The 22,990-nt window shown below is 41.4% G+C and overlaps 1 protein-coding gene across 1 annotated transcript in view; it reads left to right on the plus strand.

The window, feature by feature from the left end:
* LIMCH1 (LIM and calponin homology domains 1) overlaps positions 1-22,990 on the plus strand; it is a 354,210-nt gene that overhangs the window by 275,181 nt on the left and 56,039 nt on the right. Inside the window, exons 9-15 of the mRNA XM_052642168.1 lie at positions 12-278; positions 8,743-9,045; positions 11,924-12,166; positions 12,664-12,993; positions 14,802-14,920; positions 15,006-15,117; positions 20,332-20,367. Of these exons, the coding sequence (XP_052498128.1) occupies positions 12-278; positions 8,743-9,045; positions 11,924-12,166; positions 12,664-12,993; positions 14,802-14,920; positions 15,006-15,117; positions 20,332-20,367 (1,410 nt within the window). The remainder of the gene's footprint in view (positions 1-11; positions 279-8,742; positions 9,046-11,923; positions 12,167-12,663; positions 12,994-14,801; positions 14,921-15,005; positions 15,118-20,331; positions 20,368-22,990) is intronic.

The following is a 22,990-nucleotide window of genomic DNA, read 5'->3' on the forward strand; positions in this document are numbered from 1 at the left end:
CAACTCACTAGCTATCCTGAGACAATAGAAGAAGAGGAAAGTGAAGTGGGGTCTCCTTGTGAAGAGGACCCCGTCAGCCCAATGGACACCAGTGGGAAGCCTCCTGACGGTGGGTCAGAACTACCCACCAGTTGTGGGAAGGAGCAGCCTCCTGCAGAGGGGGCTGTGGTGGCACCAGCTCCCAAGTCTGAAGAGAAAGCTGCTGCTGAAATGCAAAAGCGCAGAAGGCTGGAGCAAGCCGGAATCAAGGTCATGCCAGCAGCACAGCGCTTTGCCAGGTTAGCTGTGCAGGCCAAAGACTGGCCTGGCTGGCTTTGTGCATGCCCAGGGCTTTGGAATCTGTCTGATGCGGTGGAGTTTCCATCTTGTTTTCCCACTTCCTGCTTTACCCGTTGCATCATTATTTCCTACTTGGAGCAAATAGAAATAGCTAATCGTCTTTGCCTTCAGGCCTGTCTCTGCTGAATTTTTGGTTATTTTAAATGGAGGTAAAGAGTGAGCTTCGTGCTGCTTGAGTAGACCTTGTCCTGGTCAAGTATGTGTGGTCAGTCATTTGTGGGCTACAGGATATATCTGACAATAACATCTTATTTTTCAATTGTTTATGGCTTGTTAATTTTCACACTACTCCTAAATGGCTCTTATCTTCCTTCACACATCACTAGAAAGTAGTTCCTTTGGCATGGAAAGCACTGTCTTTAGAAAGAGTGGCTGGCTGACAAAAATCCACTTACTTTCTTTGTCCCAAGGGAGTAGTAAGTACGATTAGGTTTATTCGACTCATTTCTAAGATTTGTTGATTCAAAAACGAAGGATGGAGTAATTACTTCTCTTAACTGTCACAAAGGCACTAGTATACAGTCCTGGTGGCCTCGAGTTACGTGAGAGATGGAGACCTCCAGCAGCTGAAGTCACAGAGAAGTATAGTTGTATAATTTCACTTAGTGTTTGGAGAAGCTGATTAATTTCTGTCATGTAATAGCCACGAAGATCCTAACAAATGATAGTGAGACCAAAATTTAATGGACAAATTGTAACTCATAACAGTTTGACAATAGAAATTCCTTTACCGCTTGCCCTTTCATTGAATCCTGAAAGGTAGGTGATATGCCCATTTTTTTCAAGCAGAATAACTGAGCATCAGTGAAAGTAAGTTACTTAACAGCCTCTGAGCCAGTTACTGCTGACCTGGCGGCTACTTTCAGATGTTCTCTGACCACCGCATCCCTGCTGCCTCCCACACATTTGACAGAACGTCTTCCATCCCTCTGTACAACTCCATGTGTGGTTATGCTGTGGTCTAGGTCTTCACTGAAAATTCCAGCACTGGCTTATATGGAGTTAATCTTAGAGTAGCTTTGTATTGATAAAACACCAAGGATATAATTCTTCCTGTCTGCGGTATCCCACAGATAAACATATCTGTCCTAAATGTGTATGTGCTTCTAGAAAACTCTGACATAAAACTGTGCTTGTGCTACAAGAAACTCTCGGGGTTTCTAAAATTATAAAGGGTAATGTCATAACATCTTAGAAATAAATCCAGATATTCTTTAAATTGCAGTTCAGAGACCTTTTGAGACACATGCTCTTTCAACATCATTTGAGCATCTATGTATATCAAAGACCAGGCGGCTAGGTGCTGAGAATATCAAAATGGAGTATATCCTCTTACCGGTTTTCAGCTTTTCCTGCTTCTGTCTTCAAGCCTAGGGCACTGTGGAAATAAGTAATAAGTGATACAGATAAGAGAGTGAATTTATTAAAAAAAAAATGCTTTAATCGTAATTCCTTCATACACATACCTTCATTTTTATCATATCTGCGAAGTCTGTAACTGAAAGTTACCAAAGACACCATCATCTTTTTTATTATTTTTCTTGTTATTTTCAAAAATTGCCAATGTTTGAGTTTTAAAATCTCATTTTTAAAAAAATGGGTTTTTTCCATGATTACTAATGCTGTTGACTGTCACAACATGTGTATTGGCTACTCGGGTTGGTTTTTTCCCTATAAAGTCCCTCATATCTTTTGCTTTTGTGCTTTAAAAAAACAATGTTTTATTGTGGTGAGAATGCTTGGCATGAGATCTACACTCTGAACAAATCTTTAACTGCCCAATACAAAGTCGTTAACTATAGGTACAACGTTGTACACCAGATTCCTAGAATGTGTTCAGCCTGCTTAACTGAAACTTTATGCCTATTGATTAGCAATCCCTATTTCACCCTCCCTCTATCCCTAGGATGCCATTCTTTGATTCTCTGTATTTGACCATTTTAACTACTTCATGTAAGTGGAATCATGCCATTTTTTTCTTTCTATGACTGGCTTATTTCACTTAATGTCCTCGAAGTTCATCCATGTTGTCACATATTACAAAATTTAATTCTTGTTTAAGGCTTAATAATATTCTGTTGTATGCATGTATACAGCCTTACCCTTATTCATCTCTTGATAGACACTCAGGGTGTTCCCACATCTTGCATATTATGAATAATGATGCAGGAGTGCTCAGATCCCTTTGGGAATCCTGGTTTGAGTTCTTCTGGATATATACCCAGAAATGGGATTGCTAGATCTAATTCTATTTTTACATCCTGAGGAACCTTTCCATGTCATCCTTGTAGTTACTGTTGTTGTTCAGTCGCTGGGGCATGTCCAACTCTTTGAGGTCCCATCGACATGTCATCTTTAGCATATCCAGAAGAGCAAGGGTAGACAAGTGGGCAGAGATTGGGAGAGAACTCGGCACACCCTGGAATCGTGGTGACGTGGAGAAGAGAAGAGAGTGGGCAAAGGCTGGGGGTTCCACGAGTGTCCTATGCCTCTTTAGTAAATGGAAGTTTATTTTCTGAGAAAACAGTGCAATCTTTTATGACAGCTCCCATCCTGTGCACAGACCTAGAATCATGGTCTACAACCATGAATTCTAAAATTGAAGAATAATAGTATATTTGTGTGATAATTTTTGCTCCTGTCCATGTTCCTGGGATCTGGCTTATTTTTTCCACATTTTATCCAAGTTAGCTCTATTAAGCAGAAATTTGCAGGTCAGTTAATGTCTGCAGATGTCAGTTAATGTCATACTTTAGAGCTACTGACTTAGCATTTAAAATGGAGTTCAGGAAAATCATGCATATTCCCAGAGAATGTTCCCAATAGCAACACAACACAGCTGCTCCAAACACCCAGAATTCATTTGTTAGATAGATTTTTCAGCTGCTAGCTCTCATAAAAGTTTTATATATACCATGCCACCAGCCTGCCCTGTCTGTGTCTTTGTCACTTACTTTTTGCAGCCCACAGTAGAGTCAACAGCCATCCTAAATTTATCCACATTTTGGATCCTGCTTTTAATGTGACAGAAAGTAGCTTAACTGGAATGAAATGCATATCATGATGAAGGAAAGGATTCTTGGTGTCTGGAAAAAAAAAAGACTATGAAACATTTCAATATGCCGATGTCTCTTAAGGCATTTTACCTTCAGTCTCCTGTCTTTGCAATCCAAATGCATTCTGGCCACCACGTCTTGGAACCCAACAAGAGGCACCAGATACTTCTTGTGCCTATTTCTGAGCTGAGAAAGTCTGTGTTTGCAGAGATGGGGAGAGAATGAGGTACAGGCGAAGAAGGGGGCATGTAGACGAGAGGAAGGCCTGACTTTTGTAGACCAGTTTTTGGTGGTTGTGTCACAAGTATCCTCAAACACCTCCTTGAATTATTTTTAATACCATATAAAAACGAGCAAAAGTGCATAAGTTTTCTAGTCGAGAAGTCCCAGGCTTCCTTGTCAAGGAATATGTTAGGAGGTATCTTAGCACCATGGGACAGAGTAGGTCTTTCTTATTAAATATGTCTGCCATTGAAGTCAGAAATGCATAAACTACTTTTCCTTCCATGTTCATGATTTTAGTTTATGATGTAGTTAGCTTAATTACCCCCCAAATATGAGACTCTGCCAGAGAAGCTGAGATTTCTGTGTTTAAGAGGATAAAATAAGAACCAAGATTCACTTCCCCTGAATTAAAATGCCATGGAGATTTGAATTCTCCGACTTGGTGTTTCCCATTGGAGAAGTAAACTTGTTTTTGAACTGAATTATAGGTTTCATGTGATTGGACTTCTTTTCTAATTGTTTTCATATGTTTCAGCACTCAGTCTTTTCTACTAGTCTGTGGATCTTCTCAGGCACATAGTAATTAATCACAGAGAGGGGGAAAAGCCCTCCAAGGAACAATAGACATTTTAGAAGTCTTTGGAGGAAGAGCAGATGCAGCTAAGTGCCAGACACGTATTCCTCCTTACCAGATGCCTGGTGTGTCACTGACTGTTGCCGAACAGATCCGGGGGATCAGGGACCAGGCAGACACAGGATGTGTGTGAACCTCTGTGACTCTGGATGTAGCTGCCTGGTTGGGCACTGCGTGAACCAGGGAGGTCTCTGGTATTGCCCGTGACATTCCCAGGAGGCCTAACAGGCTTTTCTGGAGAGCTCGGTTTCTTTCAATAGAACAAACTGACTGCTAGTCTGAGCTGATTGCTTGTGCACTGTCAAGTAAAAGGGAGTGAAAGAAAATGCCAGCTCTTCCTCAGTTGAAATCATTATCTCGCTCACTTTGAAATATATAAGCCTCAGAAGCTTTGAGACAAGGGCTTTTCTTCCCCCTCACCTGCTCAGAGCCCACAATCTCTCCTACAAAGATAGCCTTACTTGTTTTAGGACAGAGTTGCCAGGTTGGAGGCAAGGCTTGACATTTCTCATGTCACATTGGACTGTATTCCTCCTAAGTAAAGCAATGAGCTGGGTCCACTGAGGAACCTCTTCTTCAACACAACTCATCTATGAATAACTCCAAAAAAATAGTGCCAAACCTCCCCCATGAATATCAAGCTAGATAGCCAAAGTCTGCCACTTAAATGTACTTACTTTACCTACATTCAGATGACCATAGCTGGAAACTTCAACATTCCCCTCTGCAAAGTGGTCATCATAATTCCAATCTTACAGGGTTGTCTTGAATGTTAATTAATCTGGAATATACTAGCTCTTCATAGCTATTATAATTATTAAAAAACAAAGTAGAGTATACTGAAGGTTTATAATAAACTGACCTTCAGAAGAAAAGGGCACATTATAAAAAGTCATTTAAATATTTTGCTAACTAGATACCTGTGAGCATAAGCTTTCATATTTGCCTTATATACATTATTTATTACTTCATAGCCAACAGTGCCGACCCAGAATTTATATCATTAAATTTTTTCTCTTTCTGAGTCTGCCTTGAAGCTCTGAATTTACAGGATTCAAGCAATTAGCAGAATGTCGTTATGATCATTTTTCAAGTGGGCAGGGAGTGGCTTTAAGTGGCCAATGATATGGAAAGCTTTATTCACCCCCTCTTTTTAAGCCTGCATATCTAAACTGAGATCATTTGAAATGAGTCCTGCCACACTGGGCATTTAGCCTAAAAAGAAACACCCCAGGGAATTTGTAGCCTAGCTGGATTCACATGATGCATAAGGCAGTAGATTCTCCTTGCTCAAACTGGCATGGCTGTCTGCATAAATGCATATGTTTTATCCCATAAGGTTCTGCCTGAGTTGGAAGAGATTGTAAGCCCAGGACTCTGGTCAGAAAATAGAAGGACTATTGCTTTTGGACTTGAGAGGTTCAAGCTCGGAGTCTGCTCTGGATGAGATGAGATAATGAGTTTGAAAGGGCTTTGTAAACTGTAAAGCGCTGTGCAAGCACTGTAAGGGTATGATTAGTTAGCATTCTATTGTCAATCCTGCCTGAGCTTGCCATCTGCAACTAGCAATGCCAATCACAACTCCATTCTGAGCACAACTCACAGGATCCTTTAAAAAGTAACCAAAATACTTCTCTGTCTCCTACTCCCATAGTAATGATAATGCCTTATTTTTTACATGATGCTCCATTTTCAAAACTGTTGCTGGAGATATCTTTGGTTTAATGAATAGTAGAGTGGTTAAGAACAGGACCTGTGGAGCCAAACTGCCTGGGTTTGAATTGTAACTTAAGCAATGGCGCTTTGACCTTGGGCAAATTTCTTCTCGTAATCTCAGTTTCCCTTCTATAAAATGGGGGTGCTAATCCCACTACCATTACAAGGCTAGTATTAGAGTTAAATGAATTAACACTAGAAAGAATTCTAGCCCATGGTGGGTGCTCCATAATAATGAACCACCCTCTTTATCATCATCACTGTGCTTTTTAAATAATGAGTTTTCAAAGAGATTGATTCAGTGGCCTCTCATTTCCCACTGACCATTCTTTATGGCCACAGTCAGCCAATGCCAGTTGGTTCTTGCCAGACTTGTTGGCTAGAGAGGCAAGGAAGAGAGTCGACACAGTCCAAGAGGGGCCAGGTGGGAGACGAAGAGCAGGGGTGCTCAAAGGGTAGTATTTCATATATTAAGAAATAAATTTAAGTTGCAGCAACATGGATGGACCTAGAGATTATCGTACTAAGTGAAGCAAGTCATACAGAGAAAGAGAAATATGTGATATCATATGATATCATGCATATGTGGAATCTAAAAAATGATAAAATGAACTCATTTACAAAACAGAAACTCACAGACATAGAAAACAAACTTATAGTTACCAAATAGAAAAGAGAGGGAAGGATAGATTAGGAGTTTGGGATTAATAGACACACATTACTAAATAGATAGACAATAAGGACCTACTGTATAGCACAGGGAATGATACTCAATATAGTAATTTTAATGGAAAAGGAGCTTAAAAAGTATATATATTAATATATAAAACACATGTGTATATATATGTATATATATACAATATGTATATATAACTGTATCTCTTTGCTATACACCTGAAACTAACACAACATTGTAAATCAACTATATTTCAATTAAAAAACTTTTTTAAAGAATAAATTTATTCAAGGAGCATCACCCATCACCTCTAAATTTCATGATTTAAAATTTTATTGAGAACAGTGGTCAGCAGGGAGAAAGAGTTTTCTGGGCATGATTAGAGATGGCCCAGATTTTGATTTTGATTTTCCAGAAATCAGGTGGAGTGAGGGCCTACTGTCACCTTAAGCTGATGGCCTCCTCTGCAGCAGACAGTGGGCCACCCGGTCACCCAGTGTAGACAGTATTTCCTTGCTCTTGCTGCTGCTGCTGCTAAGTCATTTCAGTCGTGTCCGACTCTGTGTGACCCCATAGACGGCAGCCCACCAGGCTCCCCCGTCCCTGGGACTCTCCAGGCAAGACCACTGGAGTGGGTTGCCATTTCCTTCTCCAATGCATGAAAGTGAAAAGTGAAATTGAAGTCGCTCAGTCATGTCCGACTCTTCGAGACCCCATGGACTGCAGCCCACCAGGCCCCTCCGTCCATGAGATTTTCCAGGCTAGAGTACTGGAGCGGGTTGCCATTGCCTTCTCCTTCCTTGCTCTTAGCCAACCTAATTCTTCCTGTCTTCATTTTTGAATTGACCTGTCCCATGAGCATGAAAAATTTACTCTTAATCCTCTCTCAGAAATTGAATACAAAGTAGGTGAACTTCCTTTAGAAATCAAGATGTTTCATTTACTTATCATCTCTATGAACTGAAAAGATAATAAATCATTTTTTAAGTTTTAATATTTTATTATGATTTAGAAGCAAGGCTGATCTTATGAGTATGGGAAGGAGTTTGTCTAAATATCAGAAAGGCACCATCAACTGTGCCGACAAAAGCAAAAAGCATAAAAAGTCCTAATAGTCCACCATCAAACTACATTTCTCCAAGAATTTAAAGTTCGGGACCTTCAAGATTTCTTTGCAAATGAAAATAGTCCTAAGCAAACATTTTGACAGAATGCCTTAACACAATTTACTTGACATCTAGCATATGACAAAGAAGAGCTGAAAGGTAGAGAATAGTGGGGGTAAAAGCCTGAAGAAAGGATTGCTGGTGGGAGGGAGCAGGGCAAGATAAGCTTTTGTGCCTGAGTCCATTCTGTAAATGGTCATAGATGTTCCAGGTTAGCTCAGCTTTGCAGGAAGATTATCCTTACACTCTGCAATCTTTGTGCACATCCTAGGTGTGCTGTCACATAGCTGCATTCATTAGCATTCCTCCAGATCAGTTTCTTGGTGGCTCAAATTTTTGCCCTGTCAGTCAAAAGAAATTGAGTACCTATTGGGTGCATTACTAATGTGCTAAAGAAAAAAACATAACACAAAAATGCTTCTTGGGATTTCTCTAGTGGTCCAGTGGTTAAACTGTGGGCTTCCAATGCGAGGGGTGTGGATTTGACCCCCGGTCAGGGAACTAAGATCCCACAAACTGTGCAGAACAGCCAAAAAAAAAAAAAAAAAGAAAACCAGCAACAGCAACAACAACAACAAAACCCCACAAAGTCATAAAAATATTTTTTAAATGTTTCGTATTTTTCTCAATTTCATGAAAGAATTTGGATTTGTCACTTTCAGAGCCATTTAGGATCCTGTCTTTCTCATGCTGATGGGGTGCTGCAAGTTAAATGAATGTTTAGTATTGCTAGTAGCTGGCTAAATTCCAGCTTTTGAAACCCACCCTAACTCTCTGCAACGCTGGATTAAAGTAGTAAAAGATGTCATCTGGACTAACAATATTGACAAGACCTTTCACTAACAAGACAGTTGTCTGCCTGACAGTGGGGATTTAAAAACTGTTTGGGTCTGATCACATGTAGAGTTCCATTTAATTTTACTCTATCAGTCAAAAGCAATTAAATGATGAGAAAGAAGCTGTTCGAAATATTATCCTTCGTAAAGAAAACCCTTTCCTGGTCCACCAACACGGCAGAGATTCAGAATCAGAAGATGAAGTTGCATGTCGACTGCCTGATCTTGAGAAAGATGACTTTGCTGCCAGGAGAGCAAGGATGAACCAGACAAAGCCAATAGTGCCACTGAACCAACTCCTCTACGGGCCTTACCGAAAAAAAGAGGCAGAGAAATCAGACGGCAGCAAACAACACTCAAAGGGAGTCTCAGTAAAGAAAGCTCTAGAGCACAAAAGGTGTGCACTCTGTGTGCGTGTGTATGTGAAAGAAAGAGAGAATATAATTAGGTGAAGGTGATTTGAATTATAGCCCCTACCCTGGCCCCCGTTCCTCTATTTCCTGCCTTGATTACATGTAATCAGTAATGGTGGTTTATTTTGAAGTGGAATTCCAGATAGCTGATCTCTTCTAAGTTCACATGGCAGGGAGCAGAATGACCATGTCCAAAACAGGGCTGAATTCACCGAATAAACTTGGAGCCCAAGTGTGCAGCTGTGCTATATCCACCCCACACATGGTGTGGCGTTCTGTGACATGGGGCGGGAACAGCCACCTCTCAGACTGCTCCATCCTTCAGCAGGCAGAAATCACAGCTATCCCTTAGCCATGAACCCTTCTATCTTATTAGTGCCTTTCAGATATTGGAAGGGGAAAAAAAATGAGGCTTGCTGTTTCTTCCCTCACAGCAACGTGATCACCTAGACATCTGATGATGGAGACTTCTCATTAAAAGAAAAAGTCCTCAGATATATAACACACTTGTATTCATTCTGTCATGGAAATTATTTTTAAGTGAGTTTCCTTGTCCCAGCTTTTCTTCCATCTTCTTAATTAAGGAAAATTTAATGACATGGATTTGACCAGTGATTTTTATCCCAAGAGGGATGTGAAATCAGTCAAGTCTTCAGCCTGCTTAATTTCTATGGGCAGAGTTCATCATTCTTTTCCTTTATATCAAAATCAAAGTTCACATCTTTATTATTTAATTGCCATATTTCCGCCTATCACTTAAGAGGTTTATAATCTGTTGAATGAAGAGTATAAATATCTCAATATTTTACACAATTAAAGTGGTTCTTTGGGCAGAGTCATTGAGATCAGTGGAGTAGTTCATGTTCTCCATTGTATTGTAGTTTTTTCTTTAGGAAGCACCAGATGCAAAACACATGAAAGATCTCTGGACATAAACAGGGATTAGAGCATAGAAGACCTGGCACAGTTTTTATAGGTCACATTCTAGCTTCAGGAGGCTCTTGGTGACAGAGGCTCTTGCAGTTCTTGTTGGCACGCCTTGTAACACACCATTCTCAGAGGGCCTTGTGGGAGGGACTAGTTGCTGCCAGTGAAACAAAAACTTCTGGATAACTGAGCAGCATCAAGACATATTGATGGGGATCAGCAATTTGAGTTAGGAAAGGGAGTAGCTTTTGTACCTCCCTTTTTCCTTTCTCCTGCATGCAGCTTTAATTCCTGATATTTCCAGCCCCATTTGTCTGTTGTCACCTGCGTCTGGGGACACAGCCCATGATCTCTCTCAGTTCAGTCACTCAGTCGTGTCTGACTCTTTGCGACCCCATGAATAGCAGCACGCCAGGCCTCCCTGTCCATCACCAACTCCCAGAGTTCACTCAAACTCATGTCCATCGAGTCGGTGATGCCATCCAGCCATCTCATCCTCTGTCGTCCCCTTCTCCTCCTGCCCCCAATCCCTCCCAGCATCAGTCTTTTCCAATGAGTCAACTCTTCGCATGAGGTGGCCAAAGTACTGGAGCTTCAGCTTTAGCATCATTCTTTCCAAAGAAATCCCAGGGCTGATCTCCTTCAGAATGGACTGGTTGGGTCTCCTAGAGAGCTTCAAAGAACTGTTGGGAAAAAAAAAAAAGAGAGAGAGCCCCCTGGTGGCTTTTTGCTATGCCCTTCCTTCCCCTTCCCCAAACTGAAAACGAATAGAAAATTCTATAGACTTCCTATTTGCATAGACTCTGTAAATACACCAACTCATCCAGGTGATTTAGTTTGGAAAAAAATGAATTAGCCCTATTTATGTACATTTTTAAAAACTTCTATCTCTATTTAGTTAGAAACTTTTAATATGATGGAATGTTTATTCACGTAGATGCCACAGTTTTAGTTTAAATTATAATGTTGTCAACATTAGCCATTTAATGTTCATTTCTTATGGGAACAATTGAAAATATCAGGCCACTTCTCTCATGGTACAGTGGTTAAGAATCTACCTTCCCATGCAGGGGATGCAGGTTCGATCCCTGATTGGGGAATTAAGATCCCACATACCTTGCCCTGCGGCCAAAAAAGTTAAAAAATAAAACAAAATTTGCCAGAAAGCTTAAAGAAATAGCTGATTAAAACATCTCTGTATATAAAAAAGAGAAAGTGTCAGATTGATTATTAATAAAGGTGAACAGTTATTGACATAAGAAACAAATGGGTATTGCCCCTGTGGATACAAGCAGAAAGGATACCCTCTCTGTTCGTCAAGTGTTCATTAACCAGACCTAATGAATGCTGTTAGAAGTCAGAGACTGAGTTTGAACATTGAACCTTTCTGTTAAGCATTGACCTAATCATACTTTCTGGCATACGTATGAAGGTTTATGGTTGAGATGTTTAATATGTGAGCAATGTTCCAGCTATCTCCACGCTAATCCTAGAATTTGGATCATGCAGAGTTTGTTACTAACATTTTACTGCTGCAATAAAAGACATTCCAAGAGGGCTCAGGGATTCGGTCAGAAAACTTGAATTCATTATAGTAACTTGAATAGTGTGGGAATTGGGCTTCATTACTGTCAAACTGAAATCTCATTCCCATCTCTAATATTCTTATGGTGAACCCTGGCTTCTCTTCTTAAACTAAGCTAGAGACTGTTATCTGGTGGAAAACTCTGTCTCGTTACAGTGTCAAAAGGGTAGCATAGTAATCCAGGCTACAGTTGATTCCATATTTTTGAGAGAGGAAATGTGCTTCCATCTATTCCATCATTCCGTTCTGTGCTCAGCCTCTGAATTTCTGTGCTTGACATTCTGTTTATCTGCTCCTCTTCCTGGAACCTGATTTTTCTGATGATGTGGGGGCCTGGACCAAATTAACAGAAACCAGGGCCAGACAGAAGAGGTGAAGTCAAGGGTGACCTGTATTGTGCGGGCCCAGGAGAGTGAACCTGCGGAAGAGGGACTCAGGAAGGTGCCGGATCTTTACAAGGATGACCTGGCCCAGCGGAGAATTCAGGGCAGGCTTGGCCCTCACCGTGAGGCCCCAAGCTTTATCACGGTTGCCAGTATAACAGAAGCCGACCTGGAGACGTGGGAGAGACTGAAAGTGTCAGAAAAGACGAGGTGTGTCATGGTTTCATTTAACTTTGAGCAAATCAAACACTTATCCTTCTATCACTCTTTATTTTCATGGCCAGAAAAAAAGAAATACCTCTCAAAAGACAGAGCATATTTTGCATGAGTTAAAATTTGTTAATACTAAAAATTACAAGGAAACATCCTTTTTAATTCAACCGACTTATTGTGAATGCTTATTTCAATAGGCTTGTTTATTTGTAAGGAATTTAAACTTGACTTTTAAATCATTTTAATGATTTCATTGTACCTAAGATTTTCTTATGCTGTCATTAATGACATTGGAAGTGATATTTTAAAAGCTGTAGAAAAGCACTATTTACCCAGGCAAGGCGATGATCATTTCTTCATTTGATTGATTACTGCAAAAGCAATTCTGCTTTAGCCATCCAAGTATTTTTCATACATCCACTATATTTTAAAAACTCTTCCTTGATCTGTACTCACCTTAGAAACCTTTGGAACTTATTTCCGGTTCTGACTAGGGATGGAGATGTGGAGCACACGTGTGCCCCTGAGCCTTCACCAGAAATTAAAGCGGAAACTGCCATCCGGGATGACTTTGCCAGCCGCAAGGCAAGGGCCTATAAGAAAGCTTCCAGCAGCCCTAGGCAAAAGTTCGTGCACTTTGGACCAGTGACAGAGATAGATCAGCAGACGTGGAAGCGGCTCAGCATTGGCAGGGCGGGGCCAAGGGAGGATGCAGAGGAAGGCGTCTGTCACAGCAAGACCCACACATGCTCTGTGTCTGCTGCCTCAGCGGCCACGTCCAACTTAAAGGAAGACCACATGCTTAATCCACAGAATGACTGCAGGTATTTTCACCATTACATGTGCAAGGAGGTCTGCATGGGAATCGCTGCCGCTTTTAAAGAGTTTGCTGACATATTAAAGAAACCGCCAGAGATGACAAAGTTTTAACAGGCTCTCTTGCTGGTTAGCAGAGAAGGGAGGTCAGTACCCCAGGGGGCAAGTGTGTGTGAAGTTAAAAAAACATCCATTTTGATTCTGTTGTCACCAGAATCACTGCCTGGGAATGCCAATAATTTCGGCAAATGCCCCTTTTTCCCTCAGCCGCATTAAGCACTATTTTATTCGTCAGCAACACTGAACAGACTAGATGGGATGTTTTAATGATACCCTTTGTGTTTTTCCTAAAAATATGTTGATAAAAATCTGGATTACCTATACGCTCCCTCCTTCCTATCCCATAAGGGAGGAAAAAATAGTTATTAGTATCAAAAGTTCAGATTTCATATATCTAAGCAGACACACAATAAAGTAAACCTTCTCCCCCTCTACTTTTTAAAAACATATAACAGAACTCGAGTGGAAAGACTCCTTTGAGGGTTCCTGTGAGTCAGGATTCCTTGGATGAGTAACCATTCAAATTTGTGAGGGATCAACTAGGAAAAGGCCTTGTAGACCTGTCACCAGTCCTCATTCTTACCTGAGGGCTTCCAGCTGTGAATTCCCAAGCCCTCTTTGGGGGATTCCGTTCTATCTATGGACCGGTCTTTCTTCCATTAAGCAGGTATAGGCTTAGACGGTAAAGAATCTGCCCTCAATGTGGGAGACCTGGGTTCAGTCCCTGGGTTGGGAAGATCCCCTGGAGGAGGGCATGGCAACCCACTCCAGTATTCTTGCCTGGAGAGTCCCATGGACAGAGGAGCCTGACGGGCTACAGTCCATGAGGTCGCAAAGAGTCAGGCACGACTGAGTGACTAAGCACAGCACAGGGCATTTATAAGATTCTAGATTCTCTGTATGCTAGGTGAGGTAGGGGTAACTTAGAGATCAGAGTCCCATCTGCACCCCACTGTCTCTGCATGGTCCAGCAAATGTTTATTTACTAAACATTTGCTCTGCCATCTCCAAGTGAATTGCCTTCCTCCCGTTTGAAGTCCCAAACCCCTATCCCCACATCCTCTTTTGTCTTTGGCTGAAGATGGTATTTAAGGTGAGGGTTTTACCAATTTTAGTAAGGTACTCAGTTTTCCTGGGTCTCTTCCATGTAGACATGTTATTAAAATTTGAGTTTTTGTTAGGAAAAAAAAAAAGATTCTGGATTCTCCCAGGAACTTCCACTCCACCTGCGTGGCTGGAGCAAAGCAAAGCCCTTCATGGCAGGAGGAAATGCTCAGGACAGTCTCCTCCATGCTTTGTTCTTGATATTCAAAGCACACGGTGGATCATCTGTGACATACAGAGGAGTTTCTTTGGTTTGATTTTTTTGTGGATGATACCATAGAGGAGGCTATAAATATAAATAAACTGGGTACACCAGAAGTCACTGCTGGAGATTCAGAGGCTAGTGGGGACCAGGCATAGAGAGGGTGGAAATAAGAAATTAGTAAGAAATGCACCCTTGAGTCCTTGAATACTAAGGGGTCATCACTCAGCTCCATGGTGAGTCAGGCCAGCCTTCTTTGACTTTCTCGGGGCCTTGCTTGGGTTCATATTCTATTATCCCATTCTGAGGATGTCATCCTAACTAACCCAGCTCCTGGAATAGCAACCAAACTTTCTCTCTTAACCTTTCCATCTCAAAGACTTTCACTGTCTGCTTTCCTAACTCTTTTTCCTCTTCTCTCTTGCTACCAATGCTACTTGTCACCAACAGAACAGTGACTTCTGATGTAGATGACTGTTGTAAAAGGGTCTCTCGGCTGGCTCCCGTGCCGGAGTCCCAGGAGGAGCGTAGCTTCAGTGCGGGCGAGGGCCTCAGGAGGACAGAGGAAGGTGAGGAGGTGGAAGATGATAGGCGGGGCCACGGCCTCTGGTGTGAATTCCTTCCCAGTGGTAAAGATGTCCTGTCTGGCTTTAGTTACACGCAAACAGCAGCCACAGGATGGCAAAGAAGAGACTGAAGGAGTTGCTCAAAGAGATTCTGAGATGGCGCCAAAGGCCGAAAGATCCGAGGAGAGCGGCCAGCCACTGTGAGCGCCTTGCCTGCATTCCAGGGTGTGCTGCGTCTGCAGTGTGCGGCTGCTGGCTCCCCCCAAAACAGCTTAAAGCCACAGTGTGCACTTGATGAGTGATGTGGCATGGAGCAGAGTCCCTTAAAGGAATGCACCCATCCCAGGGTCGGAGTTCTGCTTTCAGCGCCCCCAGCTGGGTAGAGATTTGAGCCTTTGCACGTGGTTGGGTGCTGGGCCAGATTTCATTCTCAGGAATCATGAAAACCAAAAAGGGAAACCCATTCCCGTGTAAGTATCAGTTGCATGAAGAAAGTCCCTGGTATTAATACTCAGCTGCTATGTGAGCTGCTGCCTCCGTGAACATTGGCTTCTTCTGTCTTGAGTTAATGCCGAGTGAGTGATGCTACTGAAAACATCTTAAGCAGTAAGTGCCATTTGACTGGCTGGACTGACGTGCCCTAGTTGACATCCTCTGACCTCTGAATGGGAGGCTTCAGAGAGAGAAGAGAAATCAGAGAAGATGACAGCTCCTGTCTGGAGCCGCAGTGGACTGAAAGGCCAAAGAAAATTGTACAATTCACAAAAAGATGACATGATGACCTGGAGAACTGGGATGTCTCTTAGTCACATTGGATCCAACAAACCGGTTCCTTCCAGTTCCATTTGCAAAGCAACATATTTGGGAGGCATATGCCAAGGGTCCATGAATAAAAGATAAGAGGTCAAAAGATTATCCCAAGCTGTTTTGACTTTGTTTCTCCAGTCTGAGCCTTGATACATGCTTTGAAGATGTTATTAATGCTTTATGGTTTATCAGTGCCACTTACCTGCTATTGCTAGCAGAAACAAAATGCTTAAATGATTGGCCCAGTCTACCAAGGTTTGTGTTTCTTTTTTTTTTTTTTTTCCTCTCTTGCATGTAAGCAGGTGTGGAAAGAATAGTTAAGTTGTGGATTGTCCTATAAACATTCTTTCTGACTACTATCTTGTGGGCAGCCTAAATGGGAAACTCTTATTTCTTCCTAGCTCACACAGAAGTCATCGGGTAAAGGAGTTGAACTTCTTTCTGACCTACTTGATTTCATTCTGATTCCAGCAGGGTCTTCCAGTCCAAAGAAGATATATATTACTTATAAAATTTTAATTTAATTCCAACATTATCAAATAGTGATTTCTAGAGGTAGAATTTTCATTCCATTCTATTGATTTAAAATGAAGGTAGGGAATATATATGGAGGAGGGCATGGCAGCCTACTCCAGTATTCTTGCATGGAGAATCCCATGGACAGAGGAGCCTGGTGGGCTACAGTCTATAGGGTCACAAAGAGTCAGACATGACTAAAGTCACTTAGCACACACACTGGGAATATATAAAAGATAATCAACAAGAAGCTACAGTATAGTACAGGGAACTCTACTCAATATTCTGTAATAGTATGGGAAAAGAGTGAAAAAAAAGGGTAATATGCATGTGCATAACTGAATCACTGTGGTACACCTGAAACTAACACTATATTATAAATCAACTAAACTCTTATTACAAAATACAAATTAAAAATAAAATGAAAATAGGTGAAGAGTAATCCTGAGATGCACGGTCTACTTTAAAATCCTATATGTTGAAGCTTCTGCTGATATTTCGAAAGAGTGATAGACTTGTGAAAAGTGTGGTCTGCCAGAGCAGTAAGAAGCCTTTAGCATAATTAAAGCTCCGCTACAAAACAGGAAGTGATAGAATTCTGCTTCCCTTTGGTGGCAGTGAGACAGAAGGCAGGGTGGGGAGCAGAGAGAATCTTAATCTCCAGATTTCAAGTTAATAGCCAAGCTGTCATTCCCACCTGGATTTAACATGCATTTTGCAGTCTTCTGAATCGTAACGCTGCTCGTAGAGCCTTCTTGCAGCACTGGTTTCAGGGGTGGCAGCTGTGCTCACCCTTTCCAGGTACTTCTGCTGTCTCCAGCTCACCTCCTGGGAACTCACAGGTGAATGCCTGTTGGCCCCAGTTCACTACTGGGAAGCCTGCAGTAGAGAAGTTACACCTGGGTCCCAGCTGAGGAGGGCAGGCTGGTGACGAGGCACTCTCACTCACAGCACACTCACTCGGTCCCCAGATGCCCTGATGTGGTGATGGGCACTGCATCAGCAGGCTGGTGGGAAGCAGTTAGCAAGAGAGGAGAGAAGGAAGTGAGGGCTGTAGGCTGCCTGCTGGATACATTCTAGGCATCCCATTTACTCCCACACAACCTTGGAGAGAGAGAAGTTTCATCTGTATGCCCCAGGAGGAAACCAAGTTGAATGGCAGAAACCAACACAACATTGTAAAGCAGTTATCCTCCAATTAAAAAAAAAAGAAAGAAACCAAAGCCCAGGTCCACACAGCTGGCAATCACAGATCCAAGATCCAAACCCAGCTCTGTCTGAAGAGGGAGCTGCCATCCCATGCCAGGGCATTACCTCCCAGGTTACCAGAGGAGGCTGGAGGTCTGACGGCCTCCCTTTCTCTTGTATTCTGTCCCTCTGGACGGAATGGCTGGTTTGAGCATAAGGAGATATAGGCAGAGTAACTCCATGACAAAATTGTCTGAGGGAGCAGGCACACACGTTGGGAATTTGTGTTTCCTTTCAACAAGTGTTTATTGAGTGATTGCTGTGTGTAAAATACTGTCCTGGGTGCTGGGGGATAGTCTTAAACGACAGGTAAACTCATTTCTCCTTCTCCCTTCAAATGACGTTTGCGCTAGTTCACAAGGTTGCTAAGCATTGATCCTGAAGTGCTTTATTTGTGCTGAAAACTACACAGATGCAATGAATAGGTGAAGAAAGTACACTCTTTACCTTTCTAAATACCCCTACCCTCACAATTAAACTTCACTAATTGCTTGGTTTTGGTAGGATGCTTATACCAACTGTGATTTATCTGGTAGGTGATAGTCTGTTGACTTACCTACTTTGCATTTTTTTAAAAAATCTCTTTATTAGTGATTTTTTAAAACTCATCTTTTCTTTTCCATATTTCATAGAACAACTGAGAAAATCATTTGAAGCCCAAACTCTAATTATCTTCTCCATAACAGCAAAGGCCATTCTGATTAAATTGGTTCCTTCTTGAAGCTAATAAATTTGTGTGAGAGGAAATGTCTTAAAGCCACAAGTATATAGTAAACAGATAAATGAAAGGTATCTTCAGAGACTGCACTATTCTTTTCAATTTCCTGAGTATCCAATAAGGATTTAGTAAATACTTACGGAGGGCCTGGTCTGGTCACTATTCAGGGAACCCCCAAAGAAAAATCCCAACTCTCATGGATCTTGCATTGCAGGGTTAATCAACATTTGTTGGCAGAGGTCTCCATGAAATGCTGCTGAGTATTTTGTGTAGAAGCAACTTAAATTCTAATACATCCTGCATGCAACAACACAGCTGAACCTCATAAATGAAATGTGCTAATAAGGAAGCCAGACTCAGAAGAGTACCTACCATACGATTCTATTTACACAGCACAAAGCTCAATGCGGATCTGTGGTTTGTGAAGATTCATCAAGGTGTGTGTGTGTGTGTGTGTGGTCTGTGCACTTTCTGTATGTATAGTTTACTTCAGTAAAACATTAATTAAAATATTCAAATCAACACAAAAACACCAACTATCAATTGAACATTTCTAGATTAACCATCCATTAGGAATAACTTCTCTGCTTATTTCCATAGATAATTTAGAAAACACTATATTCAAATGTCTATCCAGTAGGCCTACTAGTGAACTGGGAAACATTTATCCAGGCTTCAGAATTAACACTGTTAATTCTGGGTGGAATTTACACTGTTCATGTACTCTTTCTTGATGTGAAGGAATTCATCTGCCTCCATGTGGAGATGGTTTTGGAAAACTGAATGTATTGTCAAACTTTAGCACCTTCTAAAACTATCCCCCAGAGAAACAGAAAATGGGTCTTACTTCCAGAAGAAAAACATCCACAAACGCTTTCCTTTTCTTGCTTTTGGCCATTTCAACTGAAACTCTTTCACTGGTGTGGTTGCCCTCACTGTGTGTGAAAATAGTTATTAATGAATTTATACTGTTACAGGGTAATAAAGGCATCAGAGAGAAGGGTGTCTGTGTGTGTATACCAGTGTGTTTGGGATTTTTTTCTCTAAGATCATAGGAAGAGATCTTTAGAAATTACTCCCTTCTCCCTACATTGTTATGAAACTGAACATAGGATCAGGTAGTTTTTGCTGAAAACCCCCAAATTTAATTTTTTGGACTGCAAGCCTGGCATTTTTTTTCTTTGCTCAAATAAGTCTTTGTTCACCATCAGAATGCATGAATAAATTGCCTTTCAGGGCATAGGTAAAAACCTTCTCTTAAAATTCCCCTTTCCAGAAATAGTCACTTATGGGAGCTACTTTTTTTAAATGTGCTTAAATATGCCCTTGTAATATTCTAGGTTTTTTTTTTTTCTAATTTGACCTTTTTCTTTGTTTTATCAGATGCATTAAAACTTAAAATGCCCATATTAAAGAAGGTGCAACTTTGTAGCTCTAAATAGAAGAATATAAAAGATTGTTTAAAAAAAAAAACCACTTTGCTTTTTCACGTTATGGAATATCATCCACGTCTGGTTTTGATTAAGGCTGCCAGTTTTCTAGGAATTGTGGTTTTTGTCAAATGCATGCGGAAGGCACTGATTGGGGTTCTGGTTGGAGTTCTGGTTTGCTTTCAGAAACCTTCAGAAACACTCTTTGATGTTATTTGTGCAAATGCATTAACACATCAGGGAAAGGGTCAGTAAGCGTGTGCTTCTATGCTGGGTGTCCATTACAGCCCATTACTCTACACAGAAAGGCAAAAACCAGTTCAACCGTTTGTGAATGACCGTAATACACATTTGGTTTTTTCAAAGCTGTCTTCTCTAAACATTGTGGGTTGCACCTAAGCCTTTTTGTGTTTATATTGAAACGATTCCTTTCTTTGTGGGTAACATGGAGAGGTATTTTTATTTCCTCTTTGGGTTTTCCTACAAATTTCGCATTCTTCAGAAGTGTCAAGACTTTGCTTTCAATTTTAGCCATTGGTGAATATTGCTAATTGTATAATAACACTTCTCTTCCAGTATGATCAGCAAAAAAGGTTTGGCACATATACATTTCACTTGTAGTTTTTATTTCCAGCTTGGTTACAGTGTTAACCTTCTGTCTTGCCAATCCTCTAATTTTGGATTTGGTCTTATAGATACGGACCGAGAACTCCTGTGTCTGACGACGCAGAGTAAGTTGTTTTGTATTCATAGGAATACATTAATTATAGCCTAAACTGCATGCTTCCAGTACTCACCACTAATTGAAATGCAGTTAATGTAACACTGGACTGAAGAGCTGACTGACTCTTCTCTGCAGCCTCAGAGAAGCCCTTGAAATTGGAATGCAAAACATATGTTCTGTGCAGGAGAGATGACTGAAAAGGCCACTTAAGCATGATTCTAATACGCAGCTGCTGCTTAAAACTTAACATTTGCTTTTCATAGACGGGGCATGTGAAAATTGTTCTTGTTAGGGTTTGGAAGTTGGAACCTCTTCTGAACCATGGAATTGTTAAAAGGCTCTTCTGCGCTTTGCATTGAATCCCTGATATGTGAAGGCTTAGCCGTGCAGCAGTCATTCTCAAAGACACATTTTTTTTTAAGCTAAGAAAATAAATTCTAAACCACTAATGATAGATTCAGAAGCCCAAGTTCCTCCCAGGTTGGAGTAATATAAACTGTGGGATGCCTGAGCCCAAAACGCTGGGGTTTCATTCATGTTCCATGGCACAGCCAGGGGTCAGGATGTGCAACATGACTTGGGTTGCCTCTCCTTGGTCTCCGCTCCTCCCAGAGATGCATTGCCCATCCATCCCCAGCCTCACATCTGAATTGGAGATAAATCTACTCTCTCCCATCTGTGACCTCATTGACTCCATTTCAAAAACAGATTCCCCATAGGCAGAGCATTCTGAAACTGATAGCCAAATCAGAAGTTTTCTTTGCAGAAGGCTAGCTGGCTCAGGTTTAAGAAACATGATCAATATCTCACTGCAACACCAGTGGCCTGATGTCTGTCCTCTGGGAGAGGTGTTGTGTGGCCTTGTGGGAGTCTAGGCCATTCTAAGAGTGAACCCCAACATTCTCCCTGCCTGTCTTCCGGGCCTGAGCCATAGTTTCGAGTCACTGAGTGAGGATTCCAAGTAACAGTGTAGAACAAATATCATTTCCACCAGTAACTGCAGTCAGGCCACACATCTACTGTATTTGAATTGTGCTTCTTTTCCATGTTTGTGTTCAAGATGTCAGCTTAGTCTGTACTTTCAGCTCTGAGCAGTCTGACTCGAGTGCCAAGGAGATCAGTTTCCGATGTGTGATGTATGATTGCTTTGTGGCCTGACACACGGAACATTCATGTCTCAGAACTAAATTCAGCCGGAGCTTGACTGACTGCGTGGAGTTAAGTAGTCTATAAAACTGAGCCCTGGTTATTGCTTTTAAAATCTACAGTGGCAGTATTTAACATTCACTGAAAGGAGGATTATATAAGATTGATAGGCAAAACACTACTTTGATTTGGTTAGCAAAAACATTTTGATAGAATGGATTTACTCTTCATCATTGCAAAGCTGCTGTGCAATTTGCCTAATACGGATCTCTCAAAAACCCTGAAAGCTGAAAGAAAAGGAGCTATATTAAAGAGCTTTTGAATGCTGCCTGTACCTAAATATGAAACCTCACTCACAGGAAAAGTAAATGATTTTTTAAATCAAGTAGGGGTGCAGACTCCTCTAAATTTACCAAAAAAAAAAGCAGCTTGTGATCCAGGAAGTGTATAAGAGCTTCTTTTCCAGAGGTCTTATCTGGAAACATCTAAAGGGCTGAATGTCTTTTTTGGAATAGACTTAATTTATATGAAATCAAGTGATCAAGTGGGTAAGAAAAAAAAATTATGTCAGGAGTTTTTTTTAATAGAAATTTATAATATGTTTCATTTTTTTCCTCACTATCTCCCTTTTTCAGAAACTTTACAGACCACTATTGGCACAGGCTCTATTTATTCATAATTGATACATTCTTAAAATGCAGCCCAATCAAAAAAAGATGTGCCCTTTAAGGAGAATGCGGGTCAGGGGCAGACCTACCACACAGGCAAACAGAAATTTCCGCCTCCTGGCAAGCCAAGAATGTTTCCATGGATTTAGTTTCACCTTCTTGCCCTTCTCTTCACTTCCACATACCTCCTCTCCCAATGGTCCCCACCATGGAGCCTGGAAACTGTGAGAGCCATTTTGCTCTTAATTCCCTTACCTTAGACTTGGTCCAGAAACAATTTCCAGGCTCCCCTGGAGGCTCTTTAATCCTGACCCTAAGAAATGCCAACCCACTGTAGGGAGAGGCTCCTGGGCTCTACAGCCAGGGGCTCTGTTCCCAACAGCCCACAAGCATGGCCTGTTGTGCTGAGAAGCATAGGTTTGGTGCAAATCCTGTTAATGTTGTGGAACCTAGACTTCTCCAGGGTCCCCTGATGTGCTGTGCTCTACTAAATCGCTTCAGTCGTGTCCAACTCTTTGCGACTCTATGGACTATAGCCTGCCAGGCTCTTCTGTCCATGGGATTTTCCAGGCAAGAATACTGGAGTGGGTTGCCATGCCCTCCTCCAGGGAATCTTCCCAACCCAGGGATTGAACCCACATCTCTTATGTCTCCTGCATTGGCAGGCAGGTTCTTTACCACTAGCACCACCAGGGTCCCCCACCTCATCCCTCTACATGCACTTCTTCATTTTGGAGGCTGAGTCCAATCTCTGAATGAGGGAACATTTTCTGAATGGTGATTCAGCTCATTTTCTGTCTACTATTATCAGTCCTC

This window comes from Budorcas taxicolor, chromosome 6 (genome assembly GCF_023091745.1).
Source record: "Budorcas taxicolor isolate Tak-1 chromosome 6, Takin1.1, whole genome shotgun sequence".
NCBI classification, from domain to species: Eukaryota; Metazoa; Chordata; class Mammalia; order Artiodactyla; family Bovidae; genus Budorcas; species Budorcas taxicolor.